The 19055-nt window shown below is 35.8% G+C and overlaps 1 protein-coding gene across 1 annotated transcript; it reads left to right on the forward strand.

Moving 5' to 3' along the window:
• Positions 1–81: 81 nt before the first annotated feature.
• On the forward strand, positions 82–17567 carry LOC139934829 (tubulin polymerization-promoting protein family member 2-like). The gene is made up of 5 exons (XM_071929231.1): positions 82–261; positions 5833–6038; positions 7700–7862; positions 11623–11821; positions 12359–17567. The coding sequence occupies exons 2-4, from the start codon at positions 5878–5880 to the stop codon at positions 11803–11805; spliced, it is 507 nt and encodes a 168-aa protein (XP_071785332.1). The 5' UTR covers positions 82–261; positions 5833–5877; the 3' UTR covers positions 11806–11821; positions 12359–17567.
• Positions 17568–19055: the final 1488 nt, after the last annotated feature.

Here is a 19055-nt window from a genome sequence, read left to right on the forward strand (position 1 = left end):
TGATTGTTTTTGTCTTAGCGCCCTCATGAGTCAACTTCTAGCCAGTTTTCTATGCCCTTGCTGAAAAAACACGCCAATCAAACATGCAAAACAGTCACTGTCATCAGTCGATTCGTCCGGTCCTCCCCTAGCCTAATTGCATGTCAAAACAGCAAAGCGCTTGGCACGTAAAAATCAGAAGCGACAACAAGCTTACAACAAGCGAGCTCAGAGAAACAGTGGTTTCCCTTCATCAAGACGACACCACACTAGACCAGAAAGGTAAGTTGCTTTATCATTTCAAAGTATTACCTGGGCAAAACCTGACTGCAACCAACAAACACAATCGATCTTGCTTGTTGGATCATACATCACTGGCCAGCTGACTCTGACAGACAGAGGGATCGTTGGGCAAAAAATTGTTTTTTGTGTGTGAGGTTTTTATGATTTTTTGTTACTTTTTACTTTTGTATGGAAGAAGTTTCATAGAGTTGCTCAAAGACCATAGACCCAGAGCAAAGACCCAGTAATAATAACTGGGGCAGTGTACTCATTTTGTTTAATTAATTGTTGTATTAATTTGAATTTTTGCATTTTCGGATTTTTATTGAAAAAGCCATAGAAGGAAGTTGCGTCGCGGATCACAGACACTGTGAATTCTAAATCGGGGACTTCATTCTTACTCGGCCGTAAAGCAAATTTTATGAATTCGGAATTTGGACATTCTTCGAACACGGGGCGGACGTCGAGGGGTCATGGGTCGAGGGGGTTTTAGAACAACCCAATTTTTACGCCTGAATGTAATCTTCTTCTTCCTTATAAAAAAAAGTGCAGCCTTCAAAATCAAATGATTGAAGATGTACGCAAACATTTGGCCTTAAGGCCTAGTACTTGTTATTTAGTCAGAACTACATTGAAATATCTGCAAAGTGTATTAATTAAACACCGTGCCATTGATCAAAAGTTCTGTTTTCAACAAAAGTCGCGAGTTACTAAAAAGCATTTTACATGTACCTTAAATAAATTTCTCTGTCGGGAGGAGGGTTATGTTAAATCGCAACTACACTTGGATGGTAACCTCTTCTTAAAGCCATTGGACACTTTCGGTAAACAGTATTGTCCAAGGCCCACACTTCGTGTATCACAACTTAAAATAACAAACCTGTGAAAATTTAGGCTCAATCGGGCGTCGGAGTCGGGAGAAAATAACGGGAAAACCCACCCTTGTTTGCGCACCTTTCGCCGTGTCAGGACATGTGTTTAATATAAATACATAATTCTCATGTTTCTCAAAAAGTAAAGCATTTCATGGAAATTTCAAGAGACGTCTTTCACCATTACCTTCTGTAAACTATGCAAGTTATTTGTAAATCTGTGAACTTTTATTTTGTTTTCTGTTCCGAAAGTGTGTAATGGCTTAAAGAGAGAGACTTAGTTCATCAAATGTGAAGAGGAAGTGTCTCACTCTCAAGCTATAAATTTAATAGTTTGGATCTATAGTCAAACCCATCAATTAGTAAGAATGAAAAGTGACCTTTGTTGAAGGCAGTGGACACTATTATTGGTAATTATATACTCAAAATAATTAATTGTCAGCATAAAAACTTACTTATTTACAAGTAATGGAGAGCTGTTGATTGTATATAAAACATTGTGAGAAATGGCTCCCCCTGAAGTTACATATTATTTTTGAGAAAGAGGTAATTTCTCACTAACAATAATAAAGCAAGGTCTCGAAATAAAGCATCTGAAATCCGCAACTTTTTTTCTTTCATTTTATAATTATCTCGCAACTTTGATGACCAACTGAGCTCAAATTTTCACAGGTTTGTTATTTTAAATGAATGTGTTGAGATACACCAAGTGAAAAGACTGGTCTTTCCCAATTACCAATTGTGTCCAGGGACTTGTCTTAAATCATATTGCTCCATGCTGAAATGTATAATTTCCAAAATAAGAAGAATATCATGATGAATGTTTACATAGTTTGTGACTTGATTTCCTGCATAAATAATGTGCTTTGTAACGAATTTACACAGCTTTTAAAAACAAATTATGTTTTTTCCAATGTTTTTGTTTGTTTACGTGTTGTTTTTATTGCTCTAGAAACAGCTCTGTGCTGAGAGAAAATCAATGATTGTCATTTCTGCAATCTTTCAACTTAGGATCCACGATTTTTAAGACAATAGTTAGATAAAACTAGATGTAAAAAGGCCTGTGATTGATTGACACTCGACAGAACCAACTATGAAACATGAACAAAAGTTACAGTGTGGAATTACAAATGGCAAAAATGCCTAGAGAAACGCATGACCTTTGTAAAATCGATCGCCCGTCCTTGCAATAATCACCGTGCACAGTTTGTAGTGTATAAATTGCATGTAATTCTGCCCGGGCAAAATTCACACATTCCCTGTGAATGGTAATGGACCGTGTAAATAAGATTGTGTATTTGCTATAGTATTGGTTGTTAAGGGTTTCTTCGAGTCAACAAAGGTATGTAGGGTGCTGCTTGGTGTAACCATAGCAACACACAATCAACTACAAACACTGGCATGAACTCTGTGTGTTCAGTCAGAGCGTTCATTCAAACATTGTGGCTGTACTTTGTATAAAGCTTATTTCTTATTTATAATAGGAATCTACTTCCAAATACAACTCTACAGTAAAATAACGTTGATTGCTCATACCAGGGTTTAACATTATCAAGTATTTAAGGCATTGATAAAAAGTAACTACCAGCTTGACCCCTCTGATAGCTTTTGTGAAATAGGTCATCTTTCAATCAAATAATAGGGCCCTAAAAGACTTCAGCTGATGCCTTTTTATTATGCATCTGAAAGCACACAAATTAATTATGCAAAGGTGTTTTTTTTTTTTAGCGGCTTAGTCATGTAAGTTGATGTTACTAATTTAACATATATACACAACAGTCGTGTATCTGAGTTGCCATGGGTAGTTGACAACATTATTTAATTAGCCGTAAGTCCAATCAGTAGATATATTGGGTTGCAGAAACAAACCACAGGTTATAGGCCCCTAGGGCATTGCTTTTGTGATGCAGTTATTAATTAATTAGAAGGAGCAGCACGAATAAGCCATACATTGTATGAATGTATGAATTTTAATTAGGTATTGATTATAACAATATAGCGGGTAATCGATGCTTTGACAATGCTGTGTACCAAGAGTACATGTAGCATACATGCAATCTGCAATGTATTGTGTTGTGTCACGTTGGTGTGAAGCACTGCCTGATGAGTTGCAACAATAATAGTCCTCGATCAAGGCAGATCAGTTCCATTCAAAATGATTTGTAAATTCATTTGTTTTGTATGGGCGCTCAGGTATCAGACCTGGCTATCATGGCACTCCTGTAAAACACTTAGCAGGCTACGACTAACAAGCATTTTTATACAGTACCCTCTAGGCCTGGTCATTTTACCAAATCTTGGAATGAAAAGACTCCAAGGTTACTTGAATAAATCATGAATTCACAAATCCATTCTGTCTGGCTTTGGGAACAGTCTTTGAGATTTATGCTTAAATTTGTACGACATTGCAGCCTATTGTGTAGATCTAGAAATAGTAAATTAATTTGCACACATTTTAACCACCAGTTGGTAACTACATTGAGATTTGTAGCCTACTATTTGTAGGGTTGTTCACATGCAGGATACTACTTTTTAGTTGAAATTTTAATGAATGATTTAAAGACAGTTGGCACTATTGGTAATTGTCAAAGACCAGTCTTCTCACTTGGTGTATCTCAACATTACATAAAATAACAAACCTGTGAAAATTTGAGCTCAATCGGTCGTCGAAGTTGTGATTAAATAATGAAAGAAAAACGCCCTTGTCATACGAAGTTGTGTGCGTTTAGATGGTTGATTTCGATACCTTATATTCTAAATCTTAGGTCTCGAAATCAAATTCATGGAAAAATACTTCTTTCTGGAAAACTATGGCACTTCAGAGGGAGCTTTTTCTCACAATGTTTTATACTATCAACCTCCCCACATTACTCGTTACAAAGTCAGGTTTTATGCTAATAATTATTTTGAGTAATTACCAACAGGCCTAGTGTCCACTGCCTTTAAGATACACACATAGGTCACTAGGTGTGGGTGTTCCTCATCATCCTCTCTTGAGAACCGAGGACACTAATTAAGTCTAGATTGAAATCAACCAAATTCCTTGGAGAAGTCAACTTGATATCACTCCCCATCAATGACACGTGGAGATTATAACGACACACAATTGAGCGCAGTACCTACCATGTTATGCTGAGCAGAATTATACCATGGATCGATGCTACAGCCTTGCTTTAACTACAAATCAACCTTTGGCTACATGATTGGGACAACAGTTTATTGTATTGGAGAAATTGTTGTAATAGGACTTACATTATGAACATTGTATTATAATCAACTCCCATAATTGAAACTTCTTTCCTTTTACATGTAGTTTGAACTTTCAATGTTTTGCTAAATACATCACAGATATGGATTGAAGCATTGAATAGACTGATTGCGCTCAGTGCGTCACGTGACCTATATAGTGGGTATTGGGTGTAAACAAACACTGCATATAAACGTGCATTAAAAAGACATGATTACTGTTGTAATTTTTGGCTCAAAAAAAGACTTATTCTAGAAATCACTGAAGAATATTCCGGAGTTTGTAACATGAGACCTTACCGGTGACTAAACAATGCCAGTATGGGTAAACACAGTTCCACCAAATAGGAAATTCCAAGAGAATTTTCACATGATGTCATGTGTTTGTGCACGAAAAGTGTGGTTTTTACAGAGCCCTAATTGTAGCAATTTTGCTGCCAATATCTTCAATAAAAAATCTCATTAAGAAGCTGCAAATCCCTTTATTTTCACCCTCAAAATATTTGATTAGAAGTAAGCTTGGGCGATATCACGATATTATCGAATATCGCGATATTAACTTGGAAACGATTTCGATATCGGATGGATTTGGTTTTAATCGAAATATCGATATATCGCGATATATCGTGATATATCGCGATAATCGCGATATATCGATATATCGATTAAATATCGCGATGTATTTGCTTGCTGAGACATCTTGCACCCCATAGGTTTGGAGTAAAACCAGAAGAATAGGTCATAAGAACACCTCTCTTATGCTATGACTATCTCTCTACAACTTTCACTTGGAGTTTTAAGACTGATTATGTCAAATTTCATTAATCGCGATTATATCGAATATCGCGATATATTGTCGGCGATATATCGTGATAAAATAAATCGATATCGCCCAAGCTTAATTAGAAGGGGTTGCTGTCAGCTATGAGTCGGACAACTTCACGATCTCCCTTATCACAGCCCAACTTCACGCCCTGCACAGCGCAAAATCCACGGCGCGTGAGGAGCTCGCTCAAACCTCAGTAATTTACTTAGTCTAACCATACTCTCAAAAGAAACCTCTTCTGTAGTAGAATACTGGGAACATCAAACAGCAAATGTGATTTAAATCAATGTCACAATATTCAACTTTATAAAAAGGGCTCCGTTTTTAGTTTAAAGTGTTATTTATTGAAAATACAGCCAATTAAGGTCCATCGGTACGAGTCTTCCCATGTCTTTATTGTGTAGCTGTGTTTCTCTATACCCACTATACAACGTAGGTCACGTGATCACATGTAAACATTGGCTGCGCAATCGGTCTATTGATGTCTTTCGTTTCACAGTGCACACGCTTACAAATGTTTGCTCTCTGAGTTTGAATACAGTGATTTACTGGTTGTGGTTGATTGCCGGTTTATTTTATTCATTCAGATGACAATATTTGAGATAATGTTTTGAATGTGTTGTGTAGATCTTCCTTTCAGTAGCATTAGTACCAGCATTATTAAAAATCATCATGAGCAAGGAACTGAAGGGTGTATTTGAGGAGTATGCTGCATTCGGACGGCCAGGACAGACTAAAGACATCACTAGTAAGAACTTCTCTAAGATGGTCAAAGAGAAAGGATTACTAGACAAGAAGCTGAATACTACAGAGGTGGATATGATATTCACAAGGTGAGTATTCAGGTTAAACTATTGTAGAAATAAATCACTAATAAGTCATAGGAAAGGGGTTCTATTAGGCTCTAAATGCACCAGCTTCACCCCAGGCCTGTATGCTTCGTTTTTGAAAGGGTAAGGGCACCAAGGCATTTTCTCTTTGGCAAAGGGCACCCTATGAGGGAATTGTAAATTTCTACTAGAGCATTTCAAGGGCACCAAGGCAATGACAAGGGGCAACGGAGGCAATCGCCTCTGTTGCCTCCATGAAGTATCAGGCCTGCATCCCCCCCCCCTCCCTCCCTTCTGGCATAATATATGGACTACTCAGTTCGGGCATGTTCACACTAAACTTTACTGTTAACTTCACATTACTGTACATTACATACACACATCAGGGGTTCACTTAAAAAAAAATCGCCAAGTAGCTAAAAAAGACTTGCGTTGCGTTCACATGGGGCATGATCGCACTTAACCCGGCTACTGTACTAGCTTTGTTAAAGAAATCTAAATTTTTACTTGAAGAAAAGCTTTCAAGTGCTATACACCATGTAATGCTAAGTATTTGTGTCCAAGTTCCCAGTCAGTGATTCTATTTTAATCATCTGTATTTTTGTCGAAGCTCGCAGCGATTCTATTTTATTTGAATTCCCAGTAATTCAGACTGAGAAATATGTATTTTGTTTTAGTCTGTTCTTGTCTCTGCGTCGTTAGCGGCCAATTTTATGGCTCTGCATACACGGTAGTGAGCAAAGAATTGGCGCTAACCAGGAAGTTCTGCATTTTCGTCAAGTAAACATGGGTAGTTCATGGTTTGGCGGGGAATTTTGCCTTATGAACCTGTGTATTCCATGTAATACTATGTTTTCTGGGCTTAAAAGGCTAGCGCAGAAATTTGGCGCTGGCCGCGCAAGCGGAGAATGGTGATTGTAAGCGCAGAATTCGTCAATTAGCAGAGCCATGATGGTAGGCCCAGCTTTTTACAGTTTTATCTCAATTTGTGTGGGATGTCGTCTTACCACAGACATGTGTTGCCTGTGAATTGGAAGAAGATTTATCTCATCACGTTGCTGGCTGTCCCATAGGAAACATTTTTGGATCATTCTGATAATTTACAAGCGTGGATTATTAAAGTGGCCGATTTTGAGTATGATATAACTGTCATGATGTAAAAAAAAAAAATGTAAATACTTAAATATTTTTTAAGGCGGTGAGGGAAAATGTCAAGGCCCATGTTCAACACCAGGAGAAAAAATTAACGGAAGCGAAACGTCAAGATGAAAATTTAAATCATGATGTTTACAGGTTCATGTAAATTGTAGCTAATGTCAGTTATGTCACATAAGAAAAACTAAATTCCTTATATGCTGTCAAAGTATCAAGTTTCGCTGTTAACTTTTGGAGTTAGCAGCGAAGTTTAATATTTTTGCAGTCACACGCTCACTAATTTTCGATGTTAGCTACCAGCAAACTTTAGCAACTACTCGTGTGTGCATACCCTTAGTTACTTTGCTATTGTGATTCATACTTTTGAGATAAACGGGGGTTTTTTGGTGCAGATTCAAACTAGCCATTAATCAGGTGGTCAGTGAACAATAGTATTTTATTACTGATTTTTCAAATTACTAACTTGTATACAATTAATCCAAATTGTTGATTATTTTTGTTTCTGACAGAGCAAAGGGTGGCCCAGGGAACAAAGTGTTGACCTATGCCCAGTTTGAAAATGCTCTGAAGATGTGCGCCAAATCTAAACTTGGTAGTGATTCGGAAGAGAATTATGACAAGATCAAAGCCAAGATTTGTGCTGGTTCTGGCCCATCCACTTCAGGAACTACAGTAAGAAACATTTAACAACTTTATTTTTAAAATTTGGTTTCAGTATTATTTCCTCATTGGTGTTCTCCTAATATTGGGGTGTCCTGGCCGAGCGGATAAGAGCACCGAACTCAAGCTCTGATGCTTCTGTTCAGCAGAGTGTGGGTTTGAATCCCGGCGTGACACTTGTGTCCTTCAGTGAGACACTTAACCATAAGCTTCTCTCCACCCAGAGGGCAGAGTTGGTTCTTTTTTTTGATTGATTAAAAAGTGCGCTCCATATTTGGCAATACAGGCTGTATACTTCCCAGGGAGCTGAGATGGTTTAAAGACACTGGACACTGTTGGTAATTGTCAAAGAGTAGTCTTCACAGTTGGTGTATCTCAACATACATAGCATAAAACAAACATGTGAAAATTTGAGCTCAATCAATCTTTGAAGTTGCAAGATACTAATGACAGAAAAAACACCCTTGTCACACAATGGTCACACGAAGTTGTGTACTTTCAGATGCTTGATTTCGAGACTTCAAATTCTAATTCGAGACCTCAAATTCTAAATCTGAGGTCTCAAAAACAAATTTGTGGATAATTACTTCTTTTTTGAAAACTGTGTCACTTCAAGGGAGCAGTTTCTCACAATGTTTTATACCATCAACCTCTCCCCATTACTCCTTATCAAGTAAGGTTTTATGATAATAATTATTTTGAGTGATTACCAATAGTGTACACTGCCTTTAAGGAATAATTTAAAGCCCAGTGACCAGGGGTAATAATATTGAAGACTATGAGCGTCACTGCGTGACGGACCTGAGCGCTGTATAAGAAGCTACTATTAATAATAATTGAATATCTCATGGCATTTTGAGCTGTTACCTCGTCGCCACTTTCTGGTGAGCGTTGGGGTGTCCTGGCTGAGTAGATAAGAGCACCGAACTCAAGCTCTGATGCAGAGTGTGGCTTCGAATCCCGGTCGTGACACTTGTGTCCCTGAGCAAGACACTTAACTATTATTGCTTCTCTCCACCCAGGGGTAAATGGGTACCTGTGAGGGCAGAGATGGATCTTGTGACTGGTTTAGCCGAGTAGCGCATATATTACGCACAGGCTGTGTACTCCCCAGGGAGCTGAGATGGTTTAAGGAATGATTTAAGGCCCAGTGACCAGGGGTAATAATGTCGGGAGCGCTTTGAGACACCCCTCGGGCGTGAAAAGCGCAATATAAAAATGGTCTATTATTATTATTATTATTATTATTATTATTATTATTATTATTATTATTATTATTATTATTATTATTATTATTATTATTATTATTATTATTATTATTATTATTATTATTATTATTATTATTATTATTATTATTATTATTATTATTATTATTATTATTATTATTATTATTATTATTATTATTATTATTATTATTATTATTATTATTATTATTATTATTATTATTATTATTATTATTATTATTATTATTATTATTATTATTATTATTATTATTATTATTATTATTATTATTATTATTATTATTATTATTATTATTATTATTATTATTATTATTATTATTATTATTATTATTATTATTATTATTATTATTATTATTATTATTATTATTATTATTATTATTATTATTATTATTATTATTATTATTATTATTATTATTATTATTATTATTATTATTATTATTATTATTATTATTATTATTATTATTATTATTATTAGCTGTTCCGACCTACCGTCGGAACAGGTATTGTTTTCGTCAAGATTTTTATTATTTTTATTATTATTATTATTATTATTCTTTGTTTCTGCCTAAAACCCCATAGCATTTGTACACGTGTTTTCTTTAAGCCGAGTCTCCTAAACCATAAGGTCAAGAGAGTTAAATCATATATCAAATTGAAGCTTAGAACATTAGCTTTACTCTAAATGTAATTTTTTGTTTAAATCTTAATTAATTAACCACGTAATCTTCATTTGAACATTAACTTGATGCAGTCGCGTCCATTTAAAAACATTCTCTATGGTAAATGCCATACAGTATGTAACTATCATGAGTTGTGACCTCTTGAGAGGAAGTCTACTCATTCTGTTTTCCTACCATCGTTCAGGACCCATAACAATCTAACCGAGTTCCGGGCCCATATACTTTGCACGCGACAAAGTACGAAGGTTTAGGGATTTCGTTCAAACGAACGTGCGTAATTGAATAGGGGTTTTTGACGACGACGACACACCATCGTGTCCACAGATTTACACTAAACTTGAACAGTTTGAAGATAATGACAGTTGAAAGCTTCCCTTAAAATATTACTTGCTGTGGTGTTGTAGTTTTTGAGAAATTAGTGAAAAAACTGTCAACGTATGACTGGGACCGAGTTGGTTTGGGACTGAGTTGACCGGGTTCCTTTCAGGCGACGAGCGTGGACGACGAAAATAGAACGCCTGGGATTTGGAATCATTTACGGGTGAAGTCACCTTGTTTGTGCTGGGGACCATTTGCCTACACTAATTCAAGTATTTCGCTTTCTTTTCGGAAATTATACCATGACAAACAAAAACTCTTTGGCAGGAATACAAAAGCAGCGATTTTATTATGCTGACGTTTCTCTTGTGGTTGAGTGGGTCATTTTTATAGAGCTGCTTATAATAAATAGGCAAAACATTTTGCTTTATAAGAATGCAGAAATTGAGCAGTACCTGGATTCACGACTTGTACAAAATGAGGAATGGTATTTGCTGTGTTTAGCTGCTTTTTGTGTTTAAAAAGCTATATGTAGTTTGGTCTGGTCCTGGGCCAATGACTTTTTAAAGACAGAAACGCAGCGCTTACGTAATCAGGGAATTGTGCTTCTCTAAGCATATTTAACAGCTTAGCAGGGAATGTGTTCTTGAGCTTCACAATTCGCAACAAAAAATTTACTACAGTTGACGAATTGTGCTCAATTCCTGTGAAACTTTCACTACAAAAACAGTGACTTAAAAATTTGATTTGCATTCACAGGATAACCGTGCTTTATAATTACTTGTGCAAAAGTAGGCCGGGGCGACTAGTGTGCTTAAGTGTTAAAGTCGCGACTACAAATTATTAGCGTGCGGATACAGATACAGATACGGATATGATAACCGTAACCGTTCACATCGGCCACGTGTTGAATTTTGTTTCGCAAACTATAGGTATGTTTCACTTGAGTGCGCTCGCATTCATCATGAGTGTTTTTCTGACATACATGACCGATTAGAGACCCCGTGTTTTATACACTACATTTGTCCAATATTTTTTGCAGTTATATACTCCTTGGTCATTTTAGCAAATAATCCAAGCAAAATAACACGGAACAGCTTTGTGTTTGTTCACAAACACCTAATGTCTAATTATTATTATTATTATTATTATTATTATTGTTATTGTTATTGTTATTGTTATTGTTATTGTTATTGTTATTGTTATTGTTATTGTCATTGTCGTCATCATCGTCGTCGTCGTCGTCGTCGTCGTCGTCGTCGTATGTCAATTTTACAATCATGCTTTGACTATACAAGTAAATAGATACTTGATCACTGACCAGTTAACAGTTTTGAAATTAAAGCATTTGGGAGTTAAATGAATGTAGTTCATCATGCACAACTTCTACAAATCTTTCCTCTTGCTTTGTATATTTTATGAGCTAGTACTGTAGACTACATAGAAAGCTACTTAAATCAACCCTGGTTTGTACATGTAGGAATTACAAATTCCTGGAGACCGTTATTATGAGGTAATTGTATTTCATCCTAGGGAGTATCTAAAACTGGAGGTGTTGCAAAGATGACTGATGCTTCAAAGTACACTGGATCTCATAAAGAACGATTTGATGAATCTGGGAAAGGGAAGGGTATATCAGGACGTAAGGATCTGACTGATGGCTCTGGCTATGTAGGAGCCTATAAGGGCAAGGATACATTTGATAAGACACACTAAACATCTTAGAACCAAGGTGAGTAAAGATCCTCATACAAAATATTTCTTCATTTGCTAGAAGGTGCCACCATTAAATTCAAGGCTTACTGTCATTTTGTCGATCATTATATTTCTAGCCATGACTGTTATTGATTTGATATGGAGCTGGCCAACTGATGTAATTGTCTATTGATGATGATCAATTTTGTTTAAATAATTCAATTGATTTGAGTTGAATATCACATGCTTCTGTACCTGGCTCTGTGCATACAGGAAAATGCCTAAAACACTAGGCAAACATAAATTAGCCTGCTGTTGAGTGCATTCTTTAGATTTAAGAACACACTGCAGTTTGAGCTGCCAAATCTGCATAAAACAATCTGCAAATTGTGCCAATCCTTAAGACATGCTGCTCAACACACACATGAGCATGGAAAACAATTGTTCAAAGGTTTCCTTTTGTCGATCTTAACATTATCTATGGAATTGCCATTCTTACTGACCATCACAACTGAGTGACACTGATTCATATAAGGATTACTTGACATTGTATGTTGATATCTTATTGTTGCAGGGCTGACTGAATGACTCAGTGGACTACTGTTTAGTACAACACCTTACCTTAGTGATGACTACTCTACAAGTCCAGTAATATTCATCAGGAATGGAAGATTGCCTGATGGTGAGAGCATTATCAGCTCAATGTAATGGCATGGATAGCTGCAACAAGGGTGCTTCAACAAGACTGGGGAAAGTTCTTCATTTCACTGCAGTTGTTTATATTTCAACTAATCATCACTAATGCCACGAACTGACAAACACCTAATGTACTAATAAAAACTAATAATCAATGGAAATGGCTGAGACAATACTATTCTTCAAAGTTTTTCAACTAGTTATAGTGGACACTTGATGCTTTGCACTTGATATCAATTCTGTTTTTTAATGTTTTTTGTCCTAAACTTATAAGCAATAAAGTATAAAAGGTTTGTGTTAGTTTGTTAAACCCAAAAGCGAAACAGACAATTTAAGTTTTTCACAAATTGTTCTACTACACAACTTGTGTGTCACTTCAGAAAAACAGAGGCCTGTGAGTGCACAAGGTTTGTGTATTAGTTCATGAACAAGGTTTTTTTCTTTACATTATTTGTGTGCCTTGCATTCCCTTAGTCAGGTTGTGAAAATGGAAATTATCACTCAAGTGCAAATATTGCACTATACAGTTAGCATAATTAAACAAGCAAAGCTCTTGAACCTTTGAATCTTCAAGAATTTAAAGGCCTTGACAAATATTGTTAAAACAATATTTTAAAAACCTGAAACACTACTGCAAGGTGGTTTTGTACACGGGATGTCAGTTCATGGCGTCAGTGACAAATTGACTGATCGGGTTATCAAGTGAGGTTCTGTGGTTCAGAACAGACTCTACTCAAAAGAGATTTACACATGGTGCTACCACAAACCTCACTTGATTATACTCTCACCATGCAGAGTCTCGAATCCTACTCATCTGATTATGATGCAGTTACTGAAAATGTACACAATATTTTTCCCCATTTCAGCCAATGCTCCCTCATGCATGGAATTCTGCATGGCACATGTACACACTATCGTATTCTTGACTAAGCATTGTGAAACATTTACCCAGCAATAAATTACAATATTTTTACAAAATGTCCAAGGGTAAAAATAATCTAAGAAATAAGATGTGATGGGAATTGAATGTCTACCTAGTTGACGTGATAAATAAAAAGCCTGATTTGAAAGCTCTTCAGCAGATGAGGTTTCTATCTAATGCAATGTAGTGTGTAGGGCATGTACACTTACTTCTCAATATCAGAGCTTTGTGAAATAAATCAAGACTAGTAGGCATTTGTTGATAGTGCTTCATCCATTCAACTATCACCTGTCTCATACTATTATCTCAATACAGTGCAGTGGGATGCAATACTGTGTACATGAACATCTGTATTTGCAAGTGTGCATTTTAAGGACCAAAGATGTGTTTTAATCCAAAGAAATGTTTTCCTGGTATTGTGTTATAATTTGAGACCAAGTTCTTTGAAAACAATGAAGTGGATTTGTTTTAGAATAGTTTTGATTGATTAGTTTGTGTGTTTTGAAGTGCGTGTGTAATACATATACCCCTAGCAACATCAAGCCTTATATATGCTGAGTCTGTTTTCTGAAGTTCCTTCATTCACCCAGCCTAGCAATTTCATTGGTTTCTGTTCCATGAAACAGGATTTAGTTGTTGTTTTTGAGTTAACACTGCATCTGGGATAAAGAATATTGTTTGGTTTTACCCATAGCATACATGTACTGATGTGTGTAGAGCACCGTTATACTTGATACTTTACAGAGGCCTGTTTTTGCTGTAAAAAGCAAGTACCTTCTTGTATATTCTTTGACCCTTTTTGTCATCAAACTAAATCAACAACAAACTATACTTAGCCTGATCTGGATATGGTGACCAGTAAGCCAATCTTACCAGTTTACAAAGGTGTGGTTGTTTGTTTCTGTGCGCTAAATGAGTCTTGAACATGACTGGTTCCAAGGAGGTATACAAGAATCAGGAACAAACTTCCAGTGTATGCCACTCCTGAATCTTGGTGTAGGAGTTAGCAATTGTAATTCACAGTTTCTGATATTTCACATAATTACTTCACATTACCTAGTGGTTGTTGTAAAGTCTTAAACAACTTTTACTCATAGTTTCCATACTTTGAAAATGATGTGTAAAATGTAAGGTATGTTTTAATGTGTTAGTAACAATGAACACTTGAGTGGTTACATGCCATCATTTGCCAACCTATGTTGCTCAAAGTGTACTATTTAAAAACATTTTTATAAAATATATTAACACAACATTGTGATGTTTTTAATGTTGGGTTATGTTAAGTGACCTTGCACTTGTTGCAAAAAAACCCATTGAATTAATCAATATAAATACTTTCAATATAATAGAGATCATCAAAACATTTTCGTGACCCCTTGTGCCATGTTGGAAGTCAAAATACACACAAAGGATTTTGATTCCCAGAATGGCGAATATTGTAGATGCGCAATTTGTGACGGCATGTTGTGCACACAACGCGTAAACACTTGTGTGCAAGGGATCTGTATACAACTAACCAATGGGTCTTCTGAACGGGTCTCACTGTAATTTCATCATTTCCAAAGTGCATCTTCTCAATTTATGCAACATTTTTCATCTTGAAATATATGCAATTGAATGTCAGACAAAATATTACCAAATTCTCTTATACTGTACAATGGTAAATGTAACTGTGTATGGACTAGATACAAATGGTATCATTACCGACCAATGTTTTAGTTTGGTGCTTGTAGGACACTTTCAACACATTTTACAGGATGTTTAATAAAGCTGCCTGGGTTTCTTTTTCTTCTTCTTTTTCCTTCTTTCTTTTTTAGTAACTTGAAGTTAAATGAAATATGTTTATTTGTTTAGTGTAAACATTGCCTGTAATGAGTTTTGCTTAAAAGTTTTTCTTTTTACAAAAGGTGACTTTTTAATATATGCTCAAAATTATTTGCCTACGCATTTACAATTTTTGTTATTTGTTTTTCAGATTGATTTGCCAAATACTTTTTTTTTGAAAATTATCAATTCATTATTATTGTTGTGAGTTGCTTTATTTCTTTATTGTATAATTATGTCATTGTTATCTTGTTAAAGCCATTGGACCCTTTCGGTAAACAGTGTTGTCCAAGGCCCACACTTCGTGTATCACAACTTATATATAAAATAACAAACGTGTGAAAATTTAGGCTCAATCGGTCTTTAGAGTCGAGGGAAAAAAAACCCGGGAAAACCCACCCTTGGTTTCCGCACGTTTTGCCATGTCATGACATGCATTTCAAATAAATCCGTAATTCTTGTTAACGAGAATTTATATTGTTTTGCTGTTTTCTCAAAAAGTAAAGCATTTCATGGAATAATATTTCAAGAGAAGTCTTTCACCATTGCCTTCTGTAAACCCTGTAAGTTATTTGTAAATCTGTGAACTTTTTTTTTTCTGAACCGAAAAGGTCCAATGGCTTTAATTCAGTAATTACCTATACATGCATAATAACCAATTATGGTAACTAGATTTTAATACCAAATTATAGTAAATATGAACTTTTTACTCAAATTTTAAGAAAAATTTAATTGATTGTGCATGAATAATGTACATGCGTAGCTGAAATATTTTCTTATTAAATGACACCTGCACTTGGTATAGAATGACTGCTGCAATAGTATTATGTGTATTTGTCACATCTTTTGACATTTCCACACTAGAGCGCTAGGTTGCTAGACCAGTCTTGCTAGACCATGCTCATAATAACTTCATGGTCAATGGAATGGTTTTTAATTCTACAGCGATCTCCTGTGTATGGTAAGCTACCCTTGACCTGGTATAGCAAATTCACAATTAATCCAAGGTCTAATTACATGATTTTATGCGTAGCAATTGTTTGATATTAATTGTGCCTACTCTATTTTACTTGACTGGAAGCATTTTGTTTATAATAAGGCAAATGGATCCATATGAGAGTTCCCAATCCCCATGTTTCATTCTTTGTAAGGCCTTATATCTGCATTTATTGCACAACCAAACACAAAGAAAGACTATTAATATTTCAGTGGGCAGTTTCATTGTGATGTTTTTCAGTGGATTTACCAGCGACAGTATCATGTATCAATGTGATAACTCTTAATGAGCCTCATGCTTTCTTGTGTTGTTGTTTTTCATTATGTTTTCAAGCGGTGTTGGCATTCAGTGTAATGTACCACACACACTAATTAATCAACCCAAAGGGATTAGCCATGTTCAAGTACTGGAAAGACAAATGTAGTGATTGGTTCTCCAATCCAGAAAAACAAGATAGATCTCTACTTGTTCATGATGATTTAAGGAACATGATGCCTTGGATCGGGCAAGTTGGTCTATGAATAGTGTTTGTTATAGCATGCATATGGTTGGAAAGATATATTTTAAAAACATAATAATCCACACAAAAATGCCTTGAAATTGCGCGGTTTTCTTTATACATGTACGTCGAGAACTAATATGGCACGCCTTTTTGTGGAGTCAAATTTTTGTTGGCCACCATGTTGGTTCGTAAAATAAAAGAAAAACTCAATTTCGATGCATATCGTGTGGATAGTTTATAATACTGTTAAAAGATCTTTCTAACCATATGGATTTCAAAACAAATGGTTTTGGTTTCAAACACTTTTCATAGAACAACTCGCCCGATCCAAGGCAACGTGTCCCTTAAGAGATGACATGTTATCATATCTGATAGACAGTGTGGAAATCAAGCGACTTCAGCTTCGGCTATGGTGGGTGACAGCCACAACAGCAATGGGGAATAAACCATTTCTGCAACCCAGCTAGAACCTGTGCCAATACTAATTAATGAATTACTCTGAAATGTTTACAAATCTATTTTGATATAAAATATATGCATGAACATTATATCTCAAGTCTGTCTTATCTGTATTATATTTGTAGGTACATGTATATTGCATGCAATTTACCCCCCAATCATGCTTTTTCTAAAATAATAATTTCAAATATTGGCGATATTTATGTAGCCTTGCGCTTTCTTAATATGCACAAAGAGTAGATATTTTCTCATCACCTATCTTTGTCCATTTTTGTATAAGATACAGTGTGCCAGTTTGTTTTTAGAAAACAAATTTAATTATGAATTGTGATTGCTGTGAAGTGGATTGTTTTAAGAATGAATAAAGAGATATTAAATGTTTACATATGCCGTGTTCCCCCTTAAATTTATAAATGATGTATTTTCACTGCTATGAGGTATTGAAGTAATTTATGCTTGGCAATTGTGGTTGAGAAGTAGTATCCTTGACGATATATCCCCAACCAGGTTTGTCTGTTCCATCAATGTCTAACATCCGTTTCAGACTGGTGCTCCACCGAGTTGCGCCGAATTCTGAATTAAGTACATGAAAAGTTTGACATTTGAAACAGTTAGGAGCCACTGGACGGGCTAGAAGTCAAAAGATCGACTGTTACAGTCGCTCGAAACAACTCGAGTTGCTCCTGATCTGTTTTGTTTGGCGCAACTCTGACACGCCCATCAGAAACGGACATTACACTAGGAATACTGTGAGCTTATCTTGCCGTACATTATTCCATTACCGCAGACCTCCCAAGTTACAATAGAAATAGGACAACAGTCAATAGGTGTAATTCCCTGCTCTGTTGAGAGTTCATGTCAAGGTTTTCTTGAGCAATCTTTTAGTTTATTTTGTTTTGAGCGAGCCATTGGCATATTTATAAGTAAGTTTCAACTCAAGAAAACTAAAAGCACCAACCATGTCACATAGAGTCATGGTTGTTTACCTTTCTCCGTTCGTCTGGTGCTGAATGGACTATTTACTCCTCAATGTAATGTAGCTCAGTTTCAAAGACATTTGCTTCCTCACCATACGACATACATGCAGTGGCATCTGATCTCCCCTTAAGCCCAGGGGCCAATTTAATAGAGCTGCTTGAGCAAATAAAATGGTAATTACTCAAAGTAATTATCATCATTAAACTTTAATTTGTGACGAGTAATGGAGAGAGGTTGATGGTATAAAACATTGTGAGAAACGGCTCCCTCTGAAGTGACATAGCTTTCGAAATTTCCCACAAATTTGATTTTGAGACCTCAAGTTTAGAATTTGAGGTCTCAAAATCAAGCATCTGAACGTGCACAACTTCATGTGACAAGGGTGTCGTTTTTTCATTAACATCTTGCAACTTTGACAAACGATTAAGCTAAAATGTTCACAGGTTTGTTATTGTATGCATATGTTGAGAGACACCATGTGTCCACTGTCTTCAAGCATGAAAATAGCTTGCCTACTTTACACATGTTATCGGCAAAAATGTCATGCCACATACATTAGTTGTGACTGGTATTTAGCATTTGTTTTTACTTAGCATAACAATTGACTGGAGTCTTAGCTGGTAATCTGATTTTACTAAGCAAGAAATTTTTGCTTAAAGCCATTGGACACTTTCGGTAACAGTATTTTCCAAAGGCCCACACTTCGTGTATCACAACTTATATATAAAACAACAAACCTGTGAAAATTTAGGCTCAATCGATCATCGGAGTTGGGAGAAAATAACAGGGAAAACCCACCCTTGTTTCCGCACGTTTGGCCGTGTCATGACATGTGTTTAAAATAAATCCGTAATTCTCAACAACGAGAATTGGTCATTGTTTTAATGTTTTCT

The sequence above is a fragment of the Asterias amurensis genome, chromosome 3 (genome assembly GCF_032118995.1).
Source record: "Asterias amurensis chromosome 3, ASM3211899v1".
Classification (NCBI taxonomy): domain Eukaryota; kingdom Metazoa; phylum Echinodermata; class Asteroidea; order Forcipulatida; family Asteriidae; genus Asterias; species Asterias amurensis.